The sequence below is a fragment of the Penicillium coprophilum genome (assembly GCF_028826855.1).
Source record: "Penicillium coprophilum strain IBT 35676 chromosome Unknown utg000002l_segment0_segment1, whole genome shotgun sequence".
Taxonomy (NCBI): Eukaryota; Fungi; Ascomycota; class Eurotiomycetes; order Eurotiales; family Aspergillaceae; genus Penicillium; species Penicillium coprophilum.
This window is the reverse complement of record NW_026622722.1, coordinates 2,352,478-2,379,516: the sequence shown is the minus strand read 5'-3', so window position 1 is coordinate 2,379,516 and position 27,039 is coordinate 2,352,478. Positions and strand designations below refer to the sequence as shown.

The 27,039-nt window shown below is 48.3% G+C and overlaps 10 protein-coding genes across 10 annotated transcripts; 4 read left to right on the top strand and 6 right to left on the bottom strand.

Annotated features, from left to right (window-relative positions):
* Nucleotides 1-475: 475 nt before the first annotated feature.
* Nucleotides 476-1,070, top strand: N7500_002959 (EMC6 family protein; the record flags this gene model as incomplete). Its single annotated transcript, XM_056674105.1, has 2 exons — nucleotides 476-550; nucleotides 684-1,070. The coding sequence occupies 2 exons, from the start codon at nucleotides 476-478 to the stop codon at nucleotides 1,068-1,070; spliced, it is 462 nt and encodes a 153-aa protein (XP_056534630.1).
* Nucleotides 1,071-1,369: 299 nt separating this feature from the next.
* N7500_002958 (3-methyl-2-oxobutanoate hydroxymethyltransferase) lies at nucleotides 1,370-2,464 on the bottom strand (the record flags this gene model as incomplete). The annotated part of the gene is made up of 3 exons (XM_056674104.1): nucleotides 1,370-1,484; nucleotides 1,544-1,995; nucleotides 2,078-2,464. 3 exons carry the CDS (start codon nucleotides 2,462-2,464, stop codon nucleotides 1,370-1,372), a joined length of 954 nt encoding a protein of 317 aa, XP_056534629.1.
* Nucleotides 2,465-2,722: 258 nt separating this feature from the next.
* N7500_002957 (uncharacterized protein) lies at nucleotides 2,723-4,368 on the bottom strand (the record flags this gene model as incomplete). The annotated part of the gene is made up of 4 exons (XM_056674103.1): nucleotides 2,723-2,890; nucleotides 2,959-3,397; nucleotides 3,488-3,834; nucleotides 3,913-4,368. The coding sequence occupies 4 exons, from the start codon at nucleotides 4,366-4,368 to the stop codon at nucleotides 2,723-2,725; spliced, it is 1,410 nt and encodes a 469-aa protein (XP_056534628.1).
* Nucleotides 4,369-5,286: 918 nt separating this feature from the next.
* On the bottom strand, nucleotides 5,287-7,877 carry N7500_002956 (SLC26/SulP family anion transporter; the record flags this gene model as incomplete). Its single annotated transcript, XM_056674102.1, has 2 exons — nucleotides 5,287-7,362; nucleotides 7,422-7,877. The coding sequence occupies 2 exons, from the start codon at nucleotides 7,875-7,877 to the stop codon at nucleotides 5,287-5,289; spliced, it is 2,532 nt and encodes an 843-aa protein (XP_056534627.1).
* Nucleotides 7,878-14,744: 6,867 nt separating this feature from the next.
* N7500_002955 (type I HSP40 co-chaperone YDJ1) lies at nucleotides 14,745-16,217 on the bottom strand (the record flags this gene model as incomplete). Its single annotated transcript, XM_056674101.1, has 4 exons — nucleotides 14,745-15,061; nucleotides 15,131-15,958; nucleotides 16,033-16,102; nucleotides 16,182-16,217. 4 exons carry the CDS (start codon nucleotides 16,215-16,217, stop codon nucleotides 14,745-14,747), a joined length of 1,251 nt encoding a protein of 416 aa, XP_056534626.1.
* Nucleotides 16,218-17,190: 973 nt separating this feature from the next.
* On the top strand, nucleotides 17,191-17,856 carry N7500_002954 (cytosine deaminase; the record flags this gene model as incomplete). The annotated part of the gene is made up of 3 exons (XM_056674100.1): nucleotides 17,191-17,349; nucleotides 17,447-17,712; nucleotides 17,835-17,856. The coding sequence occupies 3 exons, from the start codon at nucleotides 17,191-17,193 to the stop codon at nucleotides 17,854-17,856; spliced, it is 447 nt and encodes a 148-aa protein (XP_056534625.1).
* Nucleotides 17,857-17,994: 138 nt separating this feature from the next.
* On the bottom strand, nucleotides 17,995-19,258 carry N7500_002953 (uroporphyrinogen decarboxylase HEM12; the record flags this gene model as incomplete). The annotated part of the gene is made up of 4 exons (XM_056674099.1): nucleotides 17,995-18,065; nucleotides 18,128-19,051; nucleotides 19,114-19,155; nucleotides 19,204-19,258. 4 exons carry the CDS (start codon nucleotides 19,256-19,258, stop codon nucleotides 17,995-17,997), a joined length of 1,092 nt encoding a protein of 363 aa, XP_056534624.1.
* Nucleotides 19,259-20,013: 755 nt separating this feature from the next.
* trm82 (putative tRNA methyltransferase) lies at nucleotides 20,014-21,605 on the bottom strand (the record flags this gene model as incomplete). Its single annotated transcript, XM_056674098.1, has 3 exons — nucleotides 20,014-20,386; nucleotides 20,441-21,118; nucleotides 21,169-21,605. The coding sequence occupies 3 exons, from the start codon at nucleotides 21,603-21,605 to the stop codon at nucleotides 20,014-20,016; spliced, it is 1,488 nt and encodes a 495-aa protein (XP_056534623.1).
* Nucleotides 21,606-21,864: 259 nt separating this feature from the next.
* Nucleotides 21,865-22,909, top strand: N7500_002951 (60S ribosomal protein uL10; the record flags this gene model as incomplete). The annotated part of the gene is made up of 2 exons (XM_056674097.1): nucleotides 21,865-21,956; nucleotides 22,024-22,909. Exons 1-2 carry the CDS (start codon nucleotides 21,904-21,906, stop codon nucleotides 22,907-22,909), a joined length of 939 nt encoding a protein of 312 aa, XP_056534622.1. The 5' UTR covers nucleotides 21,865-21,903.
* Nucleotides 22,910-24,685: 1,776 nt separating this feature from the next.
* N7500_002950 (Aminoglycoside phosphotransferase) lies at nucleotides 24,686-26,266 on the top strand (the record flags this gene model as incomplete). The annotated part of the gene is made up of 2 exons (XM_056674096.1): nucleotides 24,686-24,996; nucleotides 25,045-26,266. The coding sequence occupies 2 exons, from the start codon at nucleotides 24,686-24,688 to the stop codon at nucleotides 26,264-26,266; spliced, it is 1,533 nt and encodes a 510-aa protein (XP_056534621.1).
* Nucleotides 26,267-27,039: the final 773 nt, after the last annotated feature.

Genomic DNA, 27,039 nt, shown 5'->3' with positions numbered 1-27,039 from the left:
TGCAGCATAATCAAAAACATGGGGATTTGAAATGTATCAAACGCTGTGATGTGAACGGATTATGAGAAAGGCTCGGGATTATTGAACATTGGATTCGGGTTAATAGTAGATATGAACATGATTGATTTGATTTACGTTAAACACTCTGCCCGGTGGTGTTGTGCTCTTGAATTAGTGTAAGATCAGTCCGAAGCATAAGGAAACCATTTTAGGTGAAATCCCATGTGGCCCGTGCACTTCTAGAAACTCGCTGCCACCTCCGACCTCCATCTGTTCAAGCCGAAAGCTGCTGTGTCGACTCTCCACAAAAACTTCTCCTGGTGCAACAATTTCATCGTCATTGAATAGCACTAGACTTGCAATCCTGGTCAAGCCCAGCAAACCTCCGCTTGAGACGTGATCACTACCAACGAACACCGAGAGCCATAGCTCGACCTCTCGAACCAAACACCAACTACAACAAATCAGTGCTAAAATGGCACCAACAAAGCAGGAACTCTCCCTGCTAATCACGCCTCTAGTACCTGAGGCTGTCCAGCACAACAACCGCGTATGGCTTTCCCACATCCCACATCCCGGCTTACCACCCCTATCCCACATCACATCCACATTCCCTACACCAATACCAACTCCCTATCCGCGCCTCTCTTCTACATACCACAAACCTAACGAGGAAAAAACAGGTCCTATCCTCCCTCCACAGCCTAACATCCTTCCTCCTCGGCCTGTCCGCCGGAATCCTAGCCCTCCAATCAACCTACGGCTTCGCCTTCTACTTCCTCGGCACGATCCTAGTGTCAGGGCTTTTCCATGCGGTTCTGATCCACCGCTCCGGCGGCGCAGGTGCCGGGTCTTTCTTCCCTGGTAGCAACGCTGGCGAGATCGAGGGTGTTCTGGAGATGGATAAGAAGAGCAAGGCTGTGCGCATGCAGCTTGGCGGGAAGGCTGGAACGAAGAAGATCCTCCGCAAGGGTGCTTGGAGAGATGTTTGGTTTGGTGGTGGTGTGATGAGTGAGGCGCTGAGTGGGTTTGTTCTTGGGTGGGCTGGTGTTGGAGGTGTTTTGAGGTGAAGAGAGTACCGGCTGGTGGGATCTTGGATTCTATTTAAAAGCTGGGGGTGGGTTTGCTTGGATGTGTTTGGGGGGATTGTAAATGCTTTGTACGAATTGAATTATTACATCCTTCGAATTGATACTTGGGGTGTTTCTTTTCCGGTCTTGCTATATTCTAAAGCATCTCACTTAGAACACGTACATTGCCATCGCCCGGTAGACAGAGATCAAGACCTAGCGCTATATACAGATTTTATCCAAAAGCAGCTCAACAGTCGAAAATAGCCATCTACATTACATTCCCAAGACCTGTTGACTTATTCCTCCGCCGCCACAACCTCATCAACAACCTTCTCAAACTCCTCCACCACCTCCTTAGAAACCGAATAAGTATACTCCGGCGAAGGAAAAGCCCTACTCTTAACCTCCTCCCTATAAGCCTCAATCCCCCTCCTCGCCTCCCCCAAACATCCGCATAAGTCTTAACAAACTTCGGCAAAAACCTCCCCTCAGGGAAATTCCCCAACATATCAACCTGCACAAGCACCTGTCCAGAACATCCATTCCCAGACCCAATCCCAATAGTCGGCACGCTCAGCCGTCGCGTCACAATCTCCGCAATCTCAGGCGGCACAGCCTCAATAAGAACCATACAAGCACCCGCCTTCTGAACAGCAAGCGCATCCCGCAGAAGCTTCACAGCGCCCGCAGCAGACTTACCCTGCACGCGGAACCCGCCGAGCGAGTGCTGTCGCTGTGGCGTTAGTCCGATGTGCGCCATGACGGGGATTCCGGCTTGAGAGATCTTGCGGATGGTAGATGCCATTTCGGCTCCGCCTTCGAGTTTCACGCCCTTCATACCGCCTTCTTTTACCATCCGGATGGCGGATGTTAGGGCTTGTTCGGGATTGGTTTCGTATGAGCCCATGGGTAGGTCTGCGATCTATTGTGGTTGTGAGATGATGCTTTTTGGTGGGGGTGGGTAGTATGTATTGGGATGGGACGAGATGTGTGGGTATACTTACAGTGAAGGCGCTCTTGACGGCGCGCTTTACACTGCGGCAGTGGAGGAGCATCTCATCCATTGTTACTTCGTTTGTATCTTCCATGCCCATTGCGACCATTGCGAGGCTGTCGCCTACCAGCACGATTTCCATACCGGCTGTGTCGGCTACATGGCCGCTAGGGAAATCGGATGCTGTGAGGACTGTAATAGGTTCGTTCTTTTTGTAGAGGTTTTGAATTGTTTGGATTGTTACATTTTTGCGTGTGTTGGTGGTTGTCGAGCCCATTGGTGAGTGGGAGCTATATTGCGCGATGCATGATTTGATTGGTGATTGACGTGCAGGAATGGCCAGGGTTCTGAGGTACTGTGCAGGGCCTCTTAGGCAGTTGACTGCTTTCATAGTCATTTTGTTGAATTATTGAATAGCTTATAGCTTATAGATATCTGGAGGGAAATGAGAGCTATATATGAGGTGAAGAAAAGAATGACGTTCTGGTGGATGCGGCGTACTTCGCAGTACTTAGGTCTTTAACCTCGGCCATCTATATACCTCGCTTGTTGTCGCCCTTTTTCTTGATTCTTCTATTTTGTTTTAATTTGTTTGATATACTTGAATTCTATTGTTCTATGTGGAATATACGGATATACAGAATATTGGGTTTGCCTAGAGCTTCTTGAGCAGTTTTTTATCAGTCTTCAGCCGAATAGAAAGCCCAATAAGAGAAGCAACAAGAGCCATAGCACCAGCGTAGACAATAGCCGGGCGATAGCCGGTAATCCCCTTGTTTTCTCCGCCAGCTGCATTGAGGATAAACCCAGCGATGGGGGCGCCCTAGATTCCTAGTCAGTATTTCAAAATCGCATATAACTCCATAAAAGCACTGAAGTAAGTCAACTTACAAGTAAATAACCCCCAGCCCAGCCCGTCACAACCATCCCCATAACAACAGATACCCTGGCCGAGCCAAAAGTATTCCCAACGACCGTAGGCATAGTTGAAAAGAAGCCCCCATTAGCCATACCATTGACAATGACAAAGACGATCAATGGCCCCAGCGAAGTCGAGATAGGCCAGATAATCAGCATGCTCAGCGCGCTTAGCAGAAGAGAAATAAATAGCGTATTCAGCGGCCCAACGAGATCACTGCAGAGTCCGCAAAGCAATCTTCCCAGCGCAGATGAGAAATTGAATGCTGCCACGATACCCGCTCCCGTGCCGGACGACATTCCCAGCGAAGCTGTGAAGAGAGGCAAGAAGAAGGGTGGGACTAGGAGGGGAAATGTGGCGATTGCACCCATTGCGAAGAGGAGCACGAAGCGGATATCACGGAATAGACGCCTGTAGGGGGTGTTAGTTTGGCGACTGACAATGCAGCATATCAAAACGAGAAAGCAATAGAGTGATGGAATAATGTGGCAGAGAACGTACCAATCCACAACAGCCGAAGGCGGAATTGGAATCCGCTGCTTGATCAAATACGCAGCCGGCAAGCCGGTACCCCAAGTAGCGAACCCGATAATCCGGAACGTCCACTGCACGCCCACACGCTCGAGCAGCGCATTCATCACGAAACTAATCACAGCACCACCAAGTCCACCCGCTGCATAGACGATACCATTTGCAATTCCGCGCTTTGCCCGGAAATACTGCGCCGGTGTGACGGAGACGACCATAAAACAGAGACTAGTAGTGCTGGTCAGTGACGGTAACAATATCAGTGTAGGAAACCCTTCAGTCTCGGGTTCTGGTATATAGCCAGCATCCACAGATACGATCTATACATAGAAACAAGTTCCAGATTCAATGCTCACCTAATACCAATGCCCATAACAATCCCAGCAGTAGCAAATAACCCCCCCAATATTCATAGCAGAGAAACCACTCAGCACCTCCCCAAGACCCAAGAAAAACACACCGGCCAGAGCAGACATGCGCGTCCCGAGTTTGCGGATAATGCGTGCATTCAGAATACCCAGGAAAGAGATACATGCTGTTGCGAGGGAACCGACGAATGCCAGTGTTGACGATGATGATACGCCTTCTTTTACGAGGGCGGCTTGGAGAATGCCCCAGCAGTAGGATGTTCCGATGAACCACCATGTTACGACAGCGCAACCTGATATGACGACCCAGGCTTCGCCGCCGTCGGGGACCTGGGAGTCTGCTATCAGGGATTGTTGCATTATGTCTGTTTCGGAAGGGGGTGTTGAGAGGTCATTTTGGTTTCCTCGGACGGGTCTTTCTTCTAGGTTTGTTGTGGTCAGGTTTTGGAGGGAGATACCCGTGGTTGTTGATTGGGGGTTGGACATTTTGGTGTCTCTTTTTCCTTGGGCAAGAAGGAAGAAGAGACGGGGGCCCGAGATATCTCAGTTTAATAAGGGAATGATATGGATCCACCTAGTTTAGAAGATAAAGATGTGAAATTTATGTAGATGTTCGCGGAAGGCGCTAGGTTGGAATAGGAAATCATCTTGACTCATCATTTTATTATTTTATATAAGCTCGGAGACTTCCCCTGCCAATGCCAATTACATATGGTATTTATAGAATATCAAAGCTTTAAGCTCTTGAGTGGAAATATTCATACCAAAGCCGAAGTAGAAAGTAGATTTGTGCTTTAAAGCGTTGAATGTGGTGCGGTTAGACTCGGCAGAAGTGGAGCTGGTCAATGATAGGGCGTGGAGCGCGGTGGATGATCAATCAGATATCTGCATCCTCCGATCTCGGGTTGGACGTTTGAGGTTGAAGCTCGTAAGGTTGTAGATAAAGGACCAGGTTTAAATCATAACGAATGAATTGGAGTCTACCGGGGATAGCAATATAATCAAAAGGGGTATGTATCTCCACATGAGAGCAAGGAGCAAATTCCATTCCAATCCGTTTCTTCCCAGATCCGAAAGGGCCAATAAACCAGACCCAGACCAAACAAAACAACCCACGCAAACCACGGGGATAGGACCAAGAAGAATACCACACGATTTCCATGATCAGTGCCATAGAAATCTCATCCAATATAGACATAGACAGTGCAAAGTGACAAAAGTATAGGGAGGTGAAAATGTGAAAATAAAAACATGCCGAGGCCAAACATGGTATTAACAAATCATAATCGGGGGTATATCAAATCAGACTCCAAGCCAGGGAGAAACAACTGATCCATGCAGAGAGATAGCAAGCAGGAGAATGCAGTGCAAACCAAACAAATGGAACGCAAAAAAACTAAAGAATCAACCAATGTGTGGAATCTCTTCCGAGGAATTGGCAACGGCACTTTGAAGAGCGCTGGTCAAATCGATGTGGAAGAAAGGCCGGTTCATGCCCTGCACGAGCGCAACCTTACGACGGCTCTGGTACGCCTTGCTGTCCGTGATATCGCGCTGGAACTTGTCCTCGCGGATGACCTCTGAATTCTCGGAGGCGGTCTCAACGCCCTCGGTCTCGCGGGCGGTGGTGTTGGATTCGGACTTAAAGCCGGATTCGATATCCGCGCTCTTGCGGTGGGACTGCTCACGCTGGTTGGCGATGATTTCAGCGTGGGCGGCGGCTGAGGCAGCGCCCTCGATCTCGGCCACGCTGAAAATGGGCTTCCACCGGTGGAAACCGTCACTTGCGACGGGTGTTGGGTAACCGAAGCCTGCGGCAGCCAGGCCGCGCTTTGTCCAGCGGTTGTTGATGTGCGCGAAGTGCCATTGCACGGTGCGGGGAGAGGCGTACAAATCCAGCTGGTTGCGTACATCGATCAGGTTCTGGATTGAGGTTACGTCGACATTGTTCACGGATGAAAAGTCCAGAATAACGGCTTGAAGAAGGGGCAAGTGGGAGTCGTTATCGCCGCCCTTCTTGCCGCGGCGGGCACCAGCATCATTCCAAGGACGGTCACCGGGCCTGTTGTAGGCGTTTGGATTCGTTCGGCGGGTCTGCTTGAAGATGGCTTCGACCAGGGCATCGGTATAGTGGTTGGCGTTGGGGTAGTTGAAGCCCTCGGAAAAGCGGTAGATGAAGATACCAGGAAGGGGCTGCTCTACTTCAATATCGGGGTTGGAGCCATCAGTGTGGTTGATGGGGAGGAAGATGGTTCGGTGATGGCGTTCCTCGTCATCGGAGGGAGTCTTGTTAGTCCCAAACGACCCATACTTTCCATCGCCATCCAACAGGTGGTCTCCGACAACAGAGTGGATAGTGACACGGCCCAGGAACTGACCGCGGGCCTTGGCCACACGGAAAAGCAGGACGGCAACTGACACACAGACTGTGCAGTAGATACCATTTTCAATGGAACTGAAGACAGTGACCAAGACACCAATGAAGAAAATGATCGCATCAAGCGGAGACACACGCCAGAACTGATAAACGGTGTTGGGGGGAGTGATCAGATCGCCGACAGCGTGGATGATGATACCAGCCAGAGAAGCCTTGGGGATGTAGAAGAAGACAGCGGGTAGGGCATAGATAGCCAGGAGCACCACGATCGCGGTGATGACACCAGCAAGGGGTGTGCGTACTCCAGCCTTAGACTTGATGGCTGTTCGAGAGAAAGATCCAGTGGCAGGGTAGCCACCGAGGAAAGGCCCAAGAAGGTTACTCACGCCAATGGCCACAAATTCCTGAGAAGGATCGATAGTGTAGTTATTGACACGACCGAAGGACTTGGAAATGGCAATGTGCTCAATCAGCAGAACGATAACCGCGGCTGGAAGTTGGCCAACGAAGGCTGAAATGATCTTAGGCTCCATAGTGGGTACGGCAGCCTGTTGGAATCCTCGAGGAACTGTCCCGAGGATCTTGAATGCCGGATTATCCCTTCGATGCAAGTTCACGGCCGCACTAATCATAGTGTAGAACAAGATCACAAACACGGTCCGAAGGGTGGAGATAAAGAACCAAACCTTGGCCTTAGCAGGCTGCTTCTTTGCAGCGAAGGTGCATCCTGAACGGATCATGTACAGCATTGCACAGGCAGTGACACCCATAGCAGCATCCAATGTCGAAGTGGGGAGGTATTTGAGGGTGTTGATAATGATCTCGTAGGTGGCACCACGCGTGCTGAATTTGGCGGTCTCGCCCAACATGGTGGGAACCTGTCCTGAGCAAATGCTCAGAGCGGAGCCAGTCATGAAAGCTGAAATAGCAGGGAGAGGGATAAAGTCGACAATGAATCCGATACGCAAGAGACCCATCACGAAAACAATACCACCGCAAATGACAGCCAGAGCGGATGCAATCAAGTGAGCAGGGTAATCTGGATATTGATCCTGGACATCGGCCACGATTGTTCCGGTCAAAGTTGACATGACAGCCACGGGCTATGAGATGAGGTCAGTAAGGTTATTTTTTTGTTTCGACCGGTCGCAGTATCACTCACTCCAATAGTGATATCCTTGGACGTAGCAAAGAACCAATAGATCAAGACTCCCATAAACGAAGAGTACAAGCCATACTGCACCTCCAGTCCAGCCAGGTTAGCGTAGGCCATACCTTGTGGCACCACGACGGCACCGACGGTAATACCGGCAACCAGGTCACCGAAGAGCCATTGTAGGTTGTAGTTGCCAATCCATGTGAGGAAAGGGAACAGATTGAGGAAGTATCTGCCGACTTGGGCTCCGGAAGGGGTGATCTCGCGAATCCAGTCGACACTTGTGGGCTCGGGCTCGTTGTATGAATATGTGTCGACAGTGCCCATAGAGAATGTGGATTCTCCTCTTGTGACGGGTTCACCAGTAGCCCCCAGAGGATCTCTGTATGCAACTTTGATACCGAGGCCTTTAGCCAGGGCATGGCCCAATTCGGACCTGGTCCTGGGAAGTTGACCAAACATGTTTCCCGTTATGCTTGTGCAGACCGCAGTTGACAATATCAAAAGCCGGAAGACGAAGCTTCACCAGGATGTGTGACAAATGTGAAAGACAGGAGTCTCCAGAATGTGCCGATCAGGAATATAAAAAGAATGTCAACCCAGATCACGCAGTTTGCATGGCGCGGCAAAAAATAAAAAAGGCTAAGAATGTTGGTGCGTGATTCAATCCCGGATGGCGCAATATCTCCCCAGATTCAATTTAAGATTTGGCAAAATGCAGCCTAGCTCACTCAGGTTAAATCCAGTCAGGGGTGATACGAGGGCTAGACTGGTAGGAAGTGCTAGAACGGTAAAGAACAGAAGGACAGAAGAACAGAATTGGTTCTTCAAAGCGAGTCGCACGTTAAAAAGCAAGGAGGGATTCCACGCCGGATCCACTGACGATCTCAAGCCGATCACTAAAGAGCACAAATTCGCAGGTTCCACTCGGTCTGGAAGAATGACGATGGGTCGTGGAGTATATCCGTTTTTTTACAGGGAGCCCATGGTCGAGAGGAGACGGGAGATTTGGATTTTATGTAGATGCTTCAGGTACTATCACAGCCATAGCTGTTCGGCCATCCCTTGCTCTCATGACATTCAGCTCACCTGATAGCCGTATGTATGTATCAATTCCAATATCAACGTTGTTGGAACTGACCGAGTGGATAAGCCGACGTAGCGCCAAGGTGTCTGGATGACGAATGAGAACGCGTCTTGAGGAGATTTGCCTCAAGAAGATCAACAAGTGGGACCACGAGACCAATCATGGACCTGACAGAACACGCAATCTGGAGGTGAGATGGTGAAAGGAAAAAAATAGGTTCCACGTTGGATTTCTGTTCCTGGTGGATTTGAGATGTTTCAAGATTCTGATATTCCGTCTACCGCCTGGTTACATAATGATTGCCATCCTGTGAGGGGAACTTGGAAGCAAGAGGTCTCTTATTCTTCTGTAAGATATTGATCATCTGCTTCCGCCCGTTATGGATTTATCGCATTTATGAATATTTACAATGTCTCGCTTGCCGTGTAGGCTTGGCACTACTCTATCTGTTAGGTGCATAATGTAGGGAGAACGCCATTCTCACGGAATTACCCAGTACGTCCTTGCTCCGGAGACCGTTGCCTTTTTACTTACGTGATCGTCCTTGATGGAACCCTGACGCAGCCTCAGGATATCTTTTACTATGTTTTAGGAAGAATAAAGGTTGGGAAACTCGGGCGCTGCAACGACCAACCTCGGAAAGATCGAGGCATCTCTGATAGTCAATTAACCTCGTTGGAGATATCCGCTTAAACTATGCATGTCTTTCCCGCTGTCCCTGCATCTATTCCCACTTGGTAAAGACGCGATCAAGATCTAAATCACGTCATCGAGCTTAATTGATATCTCCCAAGTACTCCGTACAAAGTACTAAAATGCCGAAATGTAGCAATGCAGTACTCCGTACTCCGTACTGCCGCGCCCTTAACTTAAAGTATGGTGCCACGAGGCTACCGATGTATTTCTTGGCTTTTTTACGGACGTATCAGCTCTCTCGGTGTACCTCTTCCGCCGAGGTCGCTTGAAGCCCCTAATGCATTCTTCGGCCCTTTCTACTGACATTCCATTCAGGTTACATAGGTACACACCCAAGATCTTTCGGACTCTCTTGGCTAGTGTACTCGATATGATAATGGCATACAAGAGACCAAATAGCCGAGGGAGACAAGAAGCAAAAAAAGAAATAATGTGGCGCTGTTCAGCTCTAGCAGCTGACTCTCAAGCTATGGCCCGGATCTGCAGCTGGTTACGGTTGCATACCCGTACTCATGGGCACAAGGATCTCCACTCGGACTACGGAGTACATGATACATGGCACATAATGCTTCTCCTCGGAGACCAAATTCGGTTTCAGCCTCGCCTTGCCTAGACGCATGGCGCATGGCTTGTTTGATACGAGAACCTTGTCATCTGTTCGGTACTCCGAATCGATGAGTGATTCAGCTGGTTAGAGGATTAGGCTTTTTCCTTTCTTTTTTGGCATTTCTTTCTCGCTATTCTCGCTACACCATCGCCGCTAATATAACATAGTGGCTCTATCCTTCCTCGGGATTCCGTATTTTTGATCCCCGAGTCCCCTTCTCGCTATTCCTACTACATCTGGATACGGGTTCTTGTATGCAATTTAGATATCTTAGCCCTGAGCACGCCATGTGCCAGCGTCTATACCATTCCATGTGTCTGTGCGACTGATGTGATGCGTTCTCGGTATACTCGTTGGTCGGGTGTGTGCGTCTATATGCAGGGGTGGCTGCGAAGTCGCTTGCGGGGAACCTGTGGTTCGACCTTATTGTATATATGAAGTAGTTCTGGACCTGTTTGGGCAGTTGTTATCCCTTTAACGCAGAGCTGGCGTCATTCTATAGGAGGTTTCAGATCCCACGAAGGAAGGACCAGTTCCATCTATCGTCTTTACAAAAGTCACGCTTAAGAGATATTTTGCTCATGACACCAAAGCTGGGTAGCTTTCTTCTATAACTTATGCTCGTGGCTATAATTTCGATACCGGTAAACTTAATGCTCTTGAGCATAATGTGCAGAAGTTTCAAAGCTTGAGGTCGGGATCGGTCCTTGTGGTATGAATATGTGGTATGATGTGATCGTCCTTCCCTTAGTATTCGGCATAATCCCTGTAGTATGATGTGATCGGCCTTTACAACATATTAACTTGGAGCCGGTAGAGCTGGACTTCCAGAGTGCTGGTCCAAGCATTACTACGCCGTGACACAATTCCGCGCTTTATCTCGTCATCCAGGAAAACGAGCAATCAGTCAATTATCATTTGCCAAATCTAGCTAGACCAGGAGCGATGAAAGACCTGACCAAGAATTTTCTCTTTAGTCCTCTAGCCATCTGTCTAGCTTGAGACCTCAGTCCATCAAGTTATTCCACGAAATCATCCTACTGAGAGCACCTTGTCTCTCACCTCTCCGAAGAAAGCCAGCCAGCTTCAATACCCTGAGGCTGACTGACCTCGTCCCTACTCGATAAATCACACTCCTTCGGGCAAGCACCTCGATACTTCCACGATAAACATATCCAGGGGTCAGTCTTTCATGATTCACCTTAGTGTATCCTCAGATAATGGCTTTGGCACTCCCACCATCTGTCTCATCTCGTTTCATGATACCCACTTTCTTGTATTCGGAATGATATCCTGCGACGCAGTCAAGGTCAACTTCCAGCATTTTCTCATCCCACGAAAGTGCCATTTTTTGCTCCTTCAACTTCAGACAGTACGTGGCAGCCTTGTAGTAGCTCAAAGAAAATATAAGTATGGCAACAATATAATTAAGGGAGGCTACTCGGCTCAGCAGTATCCCTCCATGCTGGGCAAGTGCACTGGAATCCCCCTATGTTGAGCTCGTCCTGACGCTGGCTTCGGGTACGATTGGCTCCGTCGATATATATCACGATGAGCTCATCACCTACCACAATGTCGCGTATGACATGGAATGTCTCTTCTTTGCAGACTGGATTGTACGCAAACTTGACGTTCGAAATGGACGAACGGTCAACCTGAGAGCCAAAGAGGAATAAAAGCCAAAGGCTTTGCCTGCCATAGATGGATAGCACGTTACGGTGTAGTCCCGGTAGTTCCTACCAATTCTTTCCTATCTCGTGCGACAGCGCGCTTGAATAATTCGCTAGCATATCCGTAGAGCTCCTGGCAGGAATTTTGATGGGGAGGTGGAAGAGGTTCCAAGGTTGGCACGATGCTTTTTAGGGTTACGGTCTCGATGTCGACTTCGAGGAAGGCGTTTTCTAGGACCACACGCAAGGTATGTTGGTTTTTGCCAACATGCACACACACACTCACACACACACACACACACACACACTCATGTGCTTTTCCTTGAATTTGACGAAGTCTCCTGCGCCTAAAATTTATCAGTTCGAGCAGCGCAGCTTTGAGCGGGGAAGTTTAGCGTACACCAACGGCTGACCGGAGTGTGTGTGCCTTGTCAGTCTCATTGCGATCCAGAGAATAACCAGAACTTTGGGTAGTGGAAGATAAAGAGAATGATGCTTTGCTGGGTGTGAATACCATTTTCTGAACTGCAATTCGTTGATATAGCAGCCTTATGGAGGGTTGTGTGCCACCTTTTTCTTGTTTGCGGCGCAGCGCTATGTAGGTCAATAATTGTTTCGCTATCTGGCGCAGTCATTACCCAACTTTGCCATGTACTTGTTGCTGTGCTTAAGTGTCAAATGTACCGGGTGATGTTTGACAAACGAAGTGTTGAGAGTCTTGTTCCTTGGTCTCTCCCAGAGATTATAGTGAAGTAGATGCTCAACATCCCATTTCGAAGCTTCATTTTATGTGTGCTGTTACTTGTTGAAGCATAGACGAGAAGTTTGATAGAATACGCGGTCGAACTCGCTCTCATCTGGAGCGAATCATATCTCATATCGGTTTGACAACTCCACTGAGATGAGGCTAGTGGGAGATCAATATCCCACTTCCTCCCTAATCGCCGAGTTGATCATTCGAATATTTGGAACCTATGCCTAAGCCGGCCATAACCTTCACCATTAATATACTCATATTGATCGAAGATCCAGATGCAAATACAACAGCGCATGACCTTATGACTATAGTCTAGAATTGCTGCGCTCGCGGTTCTAGCATATAGTCACCCTCGCAAGCTGCCAGTGTCCAGACAGAACATTCCATCATGTCTTGAAGTACAATGTAAATGAGCCTGACTATGGCACAGCCACAGCTTAAATGACTCAAGTCGGCCTTGGGTGCATGATAGTGGCAGGCGCCAACACACCCTCCCTGTGTTGGGCGCTTAGCACAATCATGGGCTGAGCCACACCAAGCGGTATAATAGACCATCAACTCTCTATTTTTTCCTGTATTCCTTTATTCTCCAATATCTGCCTGCACAAATCTCAAACCAGAAAACACACATTAAACCCTGAAATATGGACAATCATTTCACTTCCGTCTGTCTTCGATGTGAGGGGCCTACCAAAAGAACGCGGTGCGTGCCATGGAATACAAATGGCAATGCAAACCGTCCATACTACAAATGCTGTCACTGTAATGCATTTGCTTGCTTTGGAGACATGCGAGGTGTTTCGGAAGAAAACGCCTTGTGTGACTGTGAACATGAAGGCGAAAGATACTGGAGCCGAAGGGTGATAGCAGGTCGGGGTAGGAGATATCCTCGATCGATATCCTACCAGTGCGCCACTGGGAAATGTAAATTCTTTGAATATATGAGAGACGATGATGGCCAGATCTTCTATTACAATGGTCCTCTTTCCGCTCATCACTTGGAATCTATTGGGTTCTAAGGCAGTTGGTCTCAGTACCAGGTGGTTTCAGTATCAGGTACAGTCAATTAGATCGCCTATGCTGATGAATGCTTGAATGTATCTAACCGTTTTATCTATTTCTAGGATCACGACGCAAATGGATCTCATCATACAACTCTCCTTTTTCTACTACATAGAATCTCATACCCATCAAACGCAGACCCCAATATCATATGCCTATACCGTTGGTGGATAAAGAGATATATAAGAGGACTGAAGAGCTGTAAATGTTGTTGGAAACTGGATATAAGGTTCCATATCTGTCACAGTGAAATGGAAGACTGGTAATGAGGAAGGACGGAAGTAGAAGACATGGACTATTGGGCTCGTTAAGATCAGCTATAGAGTGAATATGAGAAAGAAACGTAGTAGCTTAGCAGCAATTCCGAGGATAATATGCATTCGATGCCATTCTAGGTCTCAAATACAATAAGCATACCCTCGGACAATGTAAGTGCATAAGTTCTAGTGCACTCTGTACAATTCTTCCGATGTAGAAATCTCTTTTCAATCTCTGATGTTCGGGTCATTATATTTGGATATCAAGGATCTGAGCAATATTAGTGCCGAGGTAAGAAGCAACTTGTCGAGTCAGACCATGCGCGTAGTATCTTCCGATTCTTGCCTGATTAGCCCACATCACCCAACTTTCTACGATGTGGGACACTTTCATATTCTACACCGTTCAGCATACCCAACCACTAAAGGTGACAGAGGGCGGCCTACAGAGAATGACCTTGGAAGTCAGTCCCACACCAGCATAGAGGACCTTGAGGACTTCCGACGAAGCTATCTTGTCGGCTTCCTTCTTTTACTCTTACGACCCCTCTTACAACCACCAGCAATGTGTCTCATGAGAAGAAAACATCCTTATAGATGAGCAAATGCATTAGAACGAAGCAAATGTCTATTCAAAGATCATCATCAGAGTGCAGGCTAACAAAAAAAAACACGAATCAATCATGATCACGCCACGCCACGACCTCCCAAAGCTTCATGCTAGGACAAAACCAGCGTGGGTAACAGAATTGCAACCCATTCGCAAGGGCCAGGCCTGAAATCGTGGTCTCGTCCCATCCATCTTCGATTCATGACTCTTTCCCATCGTCAGCGCAACTCCCACAAACCCCAGTTCCCATGGAAAACATAAAATGGGCGATAAACGTGAAAAAAGGCAGGGATCAAAGACCCGAAACTTGTATGCAAAAGAAAAAAAAGGAGTTCGACGAGGCGAGGAATTACAGAAATTGAGAAATGGAACCCGAGAAGACAAAGAGAAAAAGAGAAAAATGATATCTTCCAGGTCTTCGGAGGAAACGCCATTGCAAAGCATAAAGAAAACAAACAGGTTCCCCGCGTCAAATCGAGGTTAAAGAGAAGGGCCCCCTTCACATGGTATCATAAGCGAAGTCTTCATCACTGGCCTAGCATCAACCCCCATTTACGGCATGGAAATTGTCTCCGAAATCCTTTTACTGGGAAGCGCACTGCACACGCTCGGCACCGCCAGGCACATCATCATCATCCTCGTCCATGCCGGCCGCGGCCACGCCGTGGGCGCGGGCCTGGTCGTGCTCGTTCTCGGGGTCCTCAAGCTCGAAGTCCTCGACCATAGCGTCGGCCGGGGGCACGACCTTCTCGGAGCGAGGAGGAAGGACCTTCTCAAGGAGGTCCAAGTTCTGGAGCTCCTCCTTCTTGGGGAACTTGACATCGAACTTGATGTACAGGTTGCCGTGGTCGTGGTGGCGGAATGAGGGCATACCCTGGCCGTGAATGACCTTAATGGCATCTAAAAAATATTGTTAGTGAAAATTCTCACAAGGCTTGTGCAGAAGAAAAAGAGGGGCAAGTCACATACCAGGAACGATAACCTCGCCAGGGGCGATGTTAACGGTCATCCACCGATCATCAAGGTGCTCAATGTGGACAGAACCGCCGGCAAGAGCGGTAAGCAGATCGATCTCAGCCTGGTAGAACAGGTCGTCGCCCTTGCGCTGGAAGCGGGGGTGGGGCTTCTGCTCAATCTCGAACACGACATCACCGGGCAGAGCACCAGGCATCTGGTCACCCTCGCCGCGGAACTCAATCTTGTGGCCATCGCGCACACCTTTGTCGACGTGAACGTGAAGAACCTTGCGCTCAACGACGGTCTTCTTGCCGTTACACTTCTTGCAGCGATCCTTATCACGGACGATCTCGCCTTCACCGTTGCAGTCGGGGCAGACAGTCTGGAAGCGCTGGATCATGGGACCCATTTGGCGCATCATAGTCTTCATACCGCTACCGTTGCAGCCCGCGCACTCCTTGACAGCACCTTCCTTTCCACCGCGGCCATCACAGCCACTGCAGATAACAGACTTCTGGAGTGCCAACTTGGACACCTTGCCTTTATAGATATCCTCGAGGTTAACCTTGTGCACGTGGTGGATTGTGCGGGCCTTCTTGGGGCCTTGTTCACGCATGCCACCGCCGAACATTCCACCGAAGGGACCACCACCGCCGCCGCCGCCGAAGAATTGAGAGAACAAATCCTCAGCGTTCATGCCGCCGCCACCACCGCCGTGCTCCAGGCCTTCCTCGCCGAGCTGATCATAGAGCTGACGCTTCTCGGGGTCGGAAAGAGTCTCGTAGGCGTGGGACAGCTCCTTGAACTTCTCTGCGGCATCGGGGTTGTTGGTGTTCTTGTCTTCATGTGACGAAAAGATGTCAGCTGAATGTTTCATGTATATGCTATTGGGAGTCTCTGAGAGTGTCACATACCAGGGTGGTACTTGAGAGCGCCCTTCTTGTAGGCAGTCTTAAGCTGAGCCTCGGTACAGGTGGGAGAGACCTGAATGAAAGAAACACCATGTCAGATTCTGAAGCAGTCAACCCGGCTCGAGCACCAGTCAAGTATAGGTTTAACATACCCCGAGGGTGTCGTAGAACTTCGTTTCCTTGACCATTGTGAAGTATGTGGGGAATCAAGCGTAAGAAGATATTAAGTATTCTCGTGGAATCCAGAAATGATGCGGGAGGAGGGGGGGGACGAAGTCGCCGAAAACTTTTTGAAAACGGCTTTTATATGAGAGACGCCGAATGGACAATTGCGGATATTTGAAAGTCCAGGGAGATGAGAAAGTGGAGGAGAGAAAGGGCGAGATGGTTATCTGAATAATAATAATCGAAGCCAAAAAAAAGGCTGAGTAACTTTTTAACCCAGGCACCTGTACGAGCCTCGTAAAATGACACAATAGATTACCAGACCAACTAAGGAATGCCGATTTTACACTAGTTTTCTTTGTCTCGCTTTGAAGCAGATTTTACTAATTTTTCAATCCAGAATCGTCAAATTGCCTCTTCAATACACATTATTCTTCATCTTCATCTCTTCTGGTGGCTTCTATGTATATTCTGAATGGCCCGAGCGCGATTCTACGGGATTCGGTGAGCTTCGATGACCTTCGCAGATTTTCTCCGTGTTTCCATGTTTTTTTTTTGTTTTTTGGTTTTTTTTATTACAGCTGACTAACGTGCATTTCACTCACCAGCCCAAATGCATAGATGTCTGTGAAATCATTACGAAGCCGTGGAGCTTGTAATTATGCGATGACGACTTATAGGGGTCAACGAGTTCATATAAATTGTGTCTTTGATGCAATCTTTTGGATATTGTATCTTGCATACAATCCCTGTAACTGTACCGGTAAGAATCGCGCAGAAATTTCGAACCTTCGCCACAACCCCACAGCCACCTGCATCCCTCAGCCACATATCTCTTATCGATAAAGAGGGGCAAAAAAGCTCTTCACGGTCCACTCGGCTTAATCGTCATAGAGGGGTTCGGAATTTTCCGATACGGAGCACGGAGTAGATTTCCCTTTTATCTTCCTTAGTCCACACTCAGTAGCCCACATTCAAGCTCAATTACACTCAAAAATGGAACAAGATCCTGGATTCATTGCCGCTGTCGAAGAGGCCAAGCAGGGTCTCTCTGAGGGAGGTGTGCCAATCGGTGCTTGCCTGGTCTCAAAGGATGGAAAGATCCTTGGTCGTGGCCACAACATGCGTGTCCAGAAGGGGAGCGCTATCTTGCATGTCAGTATAGCGTGATATACTCCAATTGATATCAATCGTCAATCTATATCGAGATCAATTATCTTAGAGTTTATGAACTACTACTAACATACCGAAGGCCGAGATGTCCGCCCTCGAAAACTCCGGCCGTCTTCCTGCCTCGGCCTACGAGGGTGCTACTATGTACACCACTCTCTCGCCCTGTGATATGTGCACCGGCGCTTGCATCCTCTACAAGGTGAACCGGGTTGTCATTGGTGAGAACAAGAGCTTCATGGGCGGTGAGGAGCTTCTTCTCAACAAGGGCAAGGAGATTGTTGTCTTGGACAATGCCGAGTGCAAGGAAATTATGGCCAAGTTCATGAAGGATAAGCCTGAGCTATGGTATGTTGTGTTTGGTGTTTGGTCTAACCCAATGCGTAAAGCAGGTCTTCGTCTGCTCGCAGTTGCATCGAGGATTGGCTGTTTCATGATCATGAAGACTAACTCCAGTGTCTGCCATACAGGAACGAGGATATCGCTGTCTAATTTCATAAGGCCTGCATATATCATAACCCTAAATACCCCGAGAATTGAAAATATTCACGTCCAAAAGATGTTTTTAGATCCAATGTAGTTTTCTAATCTGAGTCGGGAAAGAAGCCGACCGCTCTTAAGATTCAAAAATTATACGGTCAAGCGGTGGATTTCTTCAAAAAAGAACTTGAGGTGCTCGGGGTCGACAAATGGAGTGACACCTGTGTAGAAAGACAGTTAGATATAAATGATATGCAGCCCCAGGTTATAAGCTGTGACTTACCGTGGCCCAAATTGCAGATCCATCCCTGCTTGCCCTTCTTGAAACCCTCAACCATGGGCTCAACCGTGGCAGTAATGGCTGCGGGGCCGCCGTAGAGCATGCCAGGATCCGCATTGCCCTGAATAGTCACACGACCGTTGGCAATGCGCATGGCTTCGCCGGCATCGTGGAGCCAGTCCAAGCCGACAACATTGTAGCCTGACTCGCAAAGGTCATCCAGAGCGTACCAGGCGCCCTTGGCGAAGACAGTCATCGGCACAGGCTCCAGACCCATCTCCTGCAGGCGCTTGGGCAGGTTGGCGGAGATGTGGCGCAGGTAAGGAAGCGAGAACGACTTGAAGGAGGCAGGAGACAGCTCGCCAGCCCAGGAGTCAAAGACCTGCACCAGCTGCGCTCCGGCAGCGACCTGGAGGGCGAGGTATTCCACGCAGACCTCGGCAATCTTCTGCAAAAGAGCCTGCGCCTCGGTAGGGTACTTGTAGACCCATTTCTTGGACTGCACGAAGAGCTTGCTACCACCGCCTTCGACCATGTAGCACAGCAGCGTCCATGGTGCACCACAGAAGCCGATCAGGGGCACGCGGCCCTTCAGCTTGAATCGTGTGAGGGTAATTGCCTTGTAGACGTAGTCAAGCTCTGCTTTCACATCCACATTCTTCGCCATGATCTTCTCGTACTGCCCGTCTGTCGGCGAATCGAGGGGTTCGGGGAAATGAGGTCCCTTCTTGTCCAGCATCTCCACGACCATACCCATGGCCTGAGGGATAACTAGGATATCGGAGAAAATAATTGCGGCGTCGATGAGGCCTTCATAACGTTCGATGGGCTGGAGAGTCAAGGTCGATGCGATTTCGGGTGTACGGCAGCATTCGAAGAAGTCGCGGCCCGCCTTCGCCTCATGGTATTCAGGGAGGTACCGGCCAGCTATTGAACAAGAAAGAACGTCAATTAGTCCTTGAGGGCGTGTACGACCAAACCAGACTCACCCTGTCGCATAACCCATATCGGAGGACGCTCCACCTTCTCACCTGCGATTGTCAGCTCCGATTAAAACAAAATAACATATTGAATAATACCCCGTGCAGCCCTCAGCAGCAAGTCATTCTTCAAAGGCTCAAACTGTTCCTGCATTTTGTTGGTGGAATATGCAAGTGAGATGGAGGGGGAGAAGTGGGATTATAAGAAGGTTCTCCGGTTGCCGCGGCCCGCGATTTGATCGGAAAATTGGAGTGGCAAGTGGACGCTTTCTTCCCAACGTAACTTCGGTGCCTTCCCGAGGTATCTTCTAACTATTCTTGTATATCTTTTCCATTGAATGATACGTGGAATTGGATTCGTCGAATTGATTAGCATGGTTGTGCGTTTAGCGATTGGACATCACCGACACATCTATTGTCTCTTGCTAGACAACCTGTTCTCCCGGTTCATCTATCGGCCTTCATATTTACTAGAGCTTTCTTCGAGGACTTCTACTGCTGATCAAGCGCTCTACTTGGTATGACAGTCCTATGCTACTGAGATAAATTAATAATGTCTCAGGCTAACTACCTAGGTAGATGTGGGAATGGTGGCTATAAACACAATCATGCCACTGCTTACTAGCCATAGGATACTTAGGTGCCTACCTACGGAGAGAATTCCAGATCTCTCAGGCCCTAAACCCTATGACCGAACTGACGGGGAAACATCGCGATTGTATGAGGCGAAAATAACTGGTATTGCGAAGGTTATGGGGGTTGCCCCCAACATATATATTATGCAACGTGTTGCTATAATCACGCTGCTTATTTCCTTCTGATAGACCGTGATACAGACCATTGCATCAAACATGTATATATTTGGCACTCTAATTAATCATTTGCTATACATTCATCAAAAACATGCTTTTAGTCGTCGTACGGTTCATCTCTCTTCCGTAGGTTGCCCAAACTATACATTGAGTCATTGAGCTCCTTCTGCTGTTTCTGCTCCAATGTTGTAGGAATACTTGAGGTGCCTTCGGAATTGATTTGAGTGACCACGGAGTCCTCTGCAGGAGTCCACTTTCCAGAACTGAGCCGGAAGGTTTCGAGAGGAGGCTGGGAAGACGACTTCCAGGCACTTGTCGAATTGGGTTCCCGCAATGTATCCACAGCAACAAGGATAGAGCCTCTTGAATCAATGCCAACCACGTCAAGAACGTTGCCTGACAGTTGGAGGGTGTCTTGGTGAGTTATCATGTTGTCGCTTTCGAGAGTGTAGTAAAGAAGTTGTGAAGACCTGCTCTAGATTTTAGAATAATGATACACATAATCAGTAGTTACCGGAACGTACCCTTCAAGTGCAACAAAGATAGCCTTCACGGGATCAGTGTTGTCTGCGGTAGGCGCAAGGGAAACACCCCAAATACCGCGCACTGTAGTTTCTCCTTCCGCCCCAGGAAGCTCAACTTTTTGTAAGATCTGGTTCTTGAGCCAGTCCCACACAAGCAGATAGTTGTCGCCACCACCCGAGATGAGAACCTTGGGTTCGAACGAAGGGACGCACAAACAGCTGACAAACGAAGTGTGACCAAAGCAGAACTGCTCAATTACATGGGCTTGAGGAACACCACGGGAGACACGAATATGTTCATCACGATCCGCAGTCAGGATGTAATTCCGCTTGCCAACGGTCGAGTCCGCAGGCCGGGTAACGGAGATCAAATCCGTCAACAACGAAACGTGACCGATAATGACTTGGTGCTCGAAATTCAACGCAACTCGCTCTGCTTGGCTAGTCTTGGACAGAGCAGCCTGTCGCATTTGCTGCTCCAATGATTCAAGGTTGCGTTTCGTGTGTACCGTGAGGTTTGTGGCAGATGGCTCATATGGTTTTGCTGGAGCCTGGACCTTCACGTACTCTCCGCTTGGAATTAGAGGGAAAGTATACACATCTCCGAATTTGTCACCCGCCAAGATATTGTTTTCATCCGGTGTCAGAGTGAGCGCAGAGAGCTTCTTGGGCATTGTGCTATAAATGATGAGTTTGCCGAGCGCGTAGAAAGGGAAATAGTAACTTACCGAGCACTCAATTGCTTAAGTTTGCCTTCGTTGTCCAAACTCAGGACTCGAACACATTTGTCCTCGGAGGTCATAATCACTACATATTTGCCATGGGCAACAGTCACAAGTGGAATGTTGGTCCAGGAGTTGGAAGCCTCTTTGTTCGAATCTTTAGGGTTTGACTCAGACTTGGCATCCTTTTGTTCATCGGAGGTCGGAGACAGCTTTCTTCGCTTTTCTGGGGGGCCTTGCTTTTCAGATGTGGGAGCTGCGTCAGAGCTTTTATCCTCCACATTGGCGTCTACGGGCTGTGGCCACACATCCAGCCGTTGACCACTGGACGCATCATAAGAATAGAGATTGCGACCAGCAGTGGCAATAAGGATATCCGATTGGTCTGCTGACTGTCTGTTGACATATCGCAGACAGCTGAACGGGTGTTGGAGACCAGCCATAATGAAGAGCTTTGTTTCACAGAATGCGAATGATCAATCGGCTCTTGATTTGTCCCAATGGTGTCTTAATTGCAGGTAAAAACACAACAGATAACAACCAGAGCTCTAAAGATCTCTCTGATCGAATTCCCGCCATCTCTCTCCATCTTGGGCGGGTCTACTTTTCACATCACGTGACCCACTAGCGAGCGCACCACCAAAATTGATTTTCCCGAAATCGCCCAGCTCTTCTTTTCTTCTCCTTCATTAACCACAAAAATTCCCTTAAACAACCTATCTTCACTAAAAACAAGAAGAAATGGGGGGCAAGTCAGCAACCAAGTCCGCTTACTTTGAGAAGCTGCGTACTCTGTTAGTTCACTCTCAATGGCTCCTGGCAATTGGCTCGATCCAAAGTTTCTAACAAGCTATGCCACAGTCTCAATGAGTACAGCACCATCTTCATCGTCGGAGTTGACAATGTCAGCTCCCAGCAGATGCACGAGATCCGTATGTCCCTCCGTGGTGAGGCCGTCGTCCTGATGGGTAAGAACACTATGGTTCGTCGTGCCCTCAAGGGTTTCGTCGCTGAGAACCCCGAGTGGGAGCGTCTCCTCCCCCACGTCCGTGGCAACGTCGGTTTCATCTTCACCAATGGTGACCTCAAGTCCATCAAGGAGAAGATCCTTGCCAACCGTGTCGCTGCTCCCGCTCGTGCCGGTGCCTTCGCTCCCGATGACGTCTGGATTCCCGCTGGTAACACTGGTATGGAGCCCGGTAAGACCGCCTTCTTCCAGGCTCTCGGTGTCCCCACCAAGATTGCTCGTGGTACCATTGAGATTGTCTCCGACCTCAAGCTTGTTGAGGCCGGTAACAAGGTCGGTGCCTCCGAGGCTACCCTCCTTAACCTTCTGAACATCTCTCCGTTCACCTACGGTATGGCCATCACCCAGGTCTACGAGAACGGTCAGTGCTTCAGCGCCGATGTTCTCGACATCACCGATGAGCAGCTCTTGTCTGCCTTCTCCAAGGCCATTGCTACCATCACCGCTGTCTCCCTGGCTGCCAACTACCCCACCGTTCCTTCCGTCTTCCACTCCCTCATCAACGGATACAAGAAGGTCCTCGCCGCTGCTATCGCCACCGACTACAGCTGGGCTGAGATTGATGACCTCAAGGATCGCATCGCTAACCCCGATGCGTACGCCTCTGCTGCCCCTGTCGCCGCTGCCGCCACCTCCGGTGGTGACGCTCCTGCTGCCGCAGCTCCTGCTGAGGAGGAGGAGGAGTCCGATGAGGACATGGGCTTCGGTCTCTTCGACTAAGCGCTTCCTCGACGGGATGCGAATGCCATGTATTAGATTTACTTGAACCAGCGCTTGAAATAGCGACTGGGAATGAAACAACATGTCTTGGCAATGGATTTCCTGCGGAAACCTAGGACTCGTATAATGGACGTAGTTACGCCCATTGTTCGTTTCCACAGAATTGGTGAGTCTTACTTGTTTCTCCCCTTCCCCCTTGCCCACAATCACACATCACTCTGGCGGATGATTATAAATTTTTAACCCCGAGCATTATGCCCCCCTCCGGGGCGCTTTGAAGATTAAAATAATGCAACAACAACACTCTAATTTTTTGATGACGCCATGCCTTTACCCTCACACACATGCCTTTGACTTGGAATCTGACTCTTCCATTTGCAAACAATTGCTAACTTGTGACAAGATTACAGATGCCCTTCATACGACCTGCGATAGTAGTGCCGATATGTTGTCGCCGTAGACAATTGTGTAGTTGGTGGCTGTTGGAAATCCTATTCGCTATCTCTATTTGTGCAGCTGCCGTAATAGATGGTTGCTCAATGAAAAACTCGTTCTCCAAACAAACTCTTATTTCCATCCGCAGTTGATATGCTGTACTGAGTACTTAGTGGTAGCTAGTTCAAGGTCGGAGTGCACTGGAGATATCCATGACAATGCTGTATTCCTGCTCTGCATGAACGATTTCCGTCATCTCATTACTTTGAATGCACCATTTCAATGTTCCATTCTTCCGGTCACAGTTCTGATAACTTGAAAGGTCATCTCACCTGTAACTGATGCTGCGCTCTTTCTTTCCCACACAGTCCTGTTATTATCTCCGTATCTATGTTGTACAGTGCGCTGACGACTGGTCTTGCTGCGACGACCCGGTCACATGACCGACGACCTCTCATAGTGTAATCCCACGTAGTAACCAGGCCGCTAGTTAGGCCAAAAGATCATAGGGGCAATCGGAACCTCCGATTGTCACTGCAGCGGCATATATACTAGGCCCTAAGAACCCTTAGGGACCACACCAGCATATCATAGTCTCCAAACTTAGATAGCTTTCTCCCTTCTCCACGCATTTCAATACAGTTTTCCAGAGCATATACTGCTTCTTGTAAAACCCGTATTCTCAAGCTTGACTGGAGATGAGTGGTCCCTTGCTCAGTCTTTGCAAGCTCATAGCCTTGATCGACAGGAGCCAGAAAGCAAGACTTGTTCCGCAGCAAATTGATGTTATTGTCGACGCAGTCAGTTGAAATATCAGCTCGGAATCCATTTTATGAAGTTCGATAATCTGTTTAAGACTGATGTGTCCATGTCGTTGTTTCAATAAGACCAAGCCTTCGCCAACAAGAATATACAATATCTGGCTGGAAGAATATTCCCATATTCCTCGGCGTGCACCAGCTTGATTGATTGTGCTTTCTCCAACTGACCCGAAGAGCAAGGTAAGCCAGTAACTTGCGGTTTCCAGTATATTACCCCTCCCTCCCTGCCATCCGCTCAATCTTGTCGGTCGGTATGCTACTAAGCAAAAACAATTTGAAGACGTCTGACGTGCGGGTTGGAAGTCGGTTACATGTGTTCAACCCCTCACAATTTCGGGGTTGGGACTGAAATTGTAGCTTTGAGACACTTTCCAGATGATCAGCTGGACCTCACCGCTTTCAAGAGTAGATCATTTGAAGCGGAACTAAACCATCCATCCCTGGAACTCTTTCGACCTGCAAGCCCAACGGCCTATATCCTTTTTGACCCCATTTTCCTTCCCGAATTTCTTCCATCGAAATGTCCCCTCCGAAACCCGACATATTCACTTACGCCGATTTTGACCTTCAAGCTCTGTGCCGTCAAGCGAGCACGCTGCGGCAGGGTGTTTTATGTGCTTGTGACCCGGATCAACGTCCTGCCTCGGGAAGTTTCAACTGGGCTATCTTTATTTCGTTTGAAGATAGGGTACGATGGGTCTTTAGATCTCCACACCCTAGAACGTTTATGCCAATGGAAATGGGAATAAAGCTATTGGCAAGTGAAGCTGCCACGCTCCAATACCTCAGAGCTCATAGCGATATTCCAGTTCCAGAAGTATACGACTATTGGTAACGAAATCTCTCAGACCGCAATGTTCTAGTCCTAATCTATCACAGTGCTTCGTACGATAATGATATCGGTATTCCGTTCATTCTTATCAGTGAGGCACCTGGTAGACCGCTGTCAAAATTTTGGAGATCAGCCGGTTCTCCTCAACCTGACCTAGAGACTCCCAGCAAAGCCAAAATTCTCTCCCAGTTAGGCGGTATTACCTGGAAGCTTTCGCAGTTGCGATTTGATAAAATAGGCTCACTCTTTAAAGATGAATTCTTCGAAATCAAGGAATGTCTCTCGCGTGGTCATATATTACATGGACGATATTCTTTGGAAATCCCACGAGGACCTTTCACTTCCGAGGAAAAGTTCTACGATAGCCTTGTTTCTGCGTTTTTAGAGCATGCAGAATGTCTGCAGTTGTCACATCATTGCTTTGTGGCACCTGTTCCTTCGCGGGATGACTATCAATCCAGCATACAATATGAGAGCGCTGTGAACCTATGGAACGACTTTGTGACCGTTGGAGGCAAGACCGACTCGTCGGACAACAGGCTGGATTATATCATCGCAGGCGACGCTCTCCGCGACATTATACGGAAGCTTGAACTCCCAACTGTCAATTCGGAGACTTTTCCGTTATGCCACCCTGATTTGAGTGTCAATAACATATATGTTGATGATGATTATAACATCACCTGTATCATCGACTGGGCATTCGCTTCATCCATCCCTGAAACGATGCTTTTAACCACACCAGGATTGCCACAATACCGTGACGAAATTAGTTCAAAGTTATATATACCTTTTATAGATGGCTTTATCTCTGCTATGCCTGAATCGATGGAAGAGAGATCGATTGATAGATATCACGATTCCCTAGAACGGAGCCAAATCTCCTGGAGATTGAGCCGGCTCCTCAACCTGGACTCGATTAGTGATTTCACTCTCTTTGCTACAGTCTGGGACTTTGCCTATGGGCCTGAACAGGACCTAGGTCATTACTTCTTACGACAGTGGAGTTCGCCTCACTACATCCGGCTTTATAACGAAGTTCAACAGGAGGATCAGCCACTTTCGAAAATTCAAAAGGATGAAGTAGATTATTTTCGAAACAAGGATATCAGAGAGACAATAGCTAAGAAGCTAACACTCATATCCGAATGGAAAACACGGTTTACTATCAATCACCCGCCGAGACTTCGGAAAGACATGTTTGTCGCTTCTCCCAATCTATGGAAATGGATTCAACAATTTGTGCAGGACTGGGAAGACATATATTGACGAGTCTACACCAGGCATCAATTTCCAGCTTCTTCTCCAAATCAATTCGGCAGACCATCGTCCTTCCGATATGGACATTGAATCCTCGTCTCAGAACTCCAATGAGGAAACGCTTGATGATCAAAGCTCAATACCCTCGATTAAGACCTCAACAAAGTTAAACACAATCGAAAAAACAACTGGACTCGTCAAAAAAATTCCCAAAGGCATGAAGAACAAAATTTCAACAAATACGTGTCGCTCAAAAAACAGCAACATCACGAATCTTCTTCGACAATGGAGGATTTAAAACTTGGTTTACATATTTTCTTGCGAGGGAGGGAGAAGCTCACTTCAAAGGGCGACGTAATGGATCTGACACCATTGCCTAGTCTAAATAGATTAATATCTAGTGGTACTTCATCTATAAATAGGTCCTTCGCGGAGAGATCGAACTTAACTATATCCCTATAGCGGATTAACTAGTGATAGACTAATAAAACCACTTCTCTAGGACAAATTTATAAAGTTCTAGTCTAGTCTTAGCATTTGCGATAAGATATAACTAATATTATATAACTTTAAAAATTTGTGATCTTCCCACCTTTTGTGAAGGATATGCCTAGACCTGGCAGTGACCCTCCGGGTGGTCCATGATCTTGGACCCTCCACCGGACCCTAACCCTGGTTCTATGAGGGTCGTATATAGGTGACCCTCTTATGTAACGGATAAAGGTCCTTTCACTTCTGATACGCGATCATCCATCTGGGTACGTCATGCCCCGGGCCTGCAT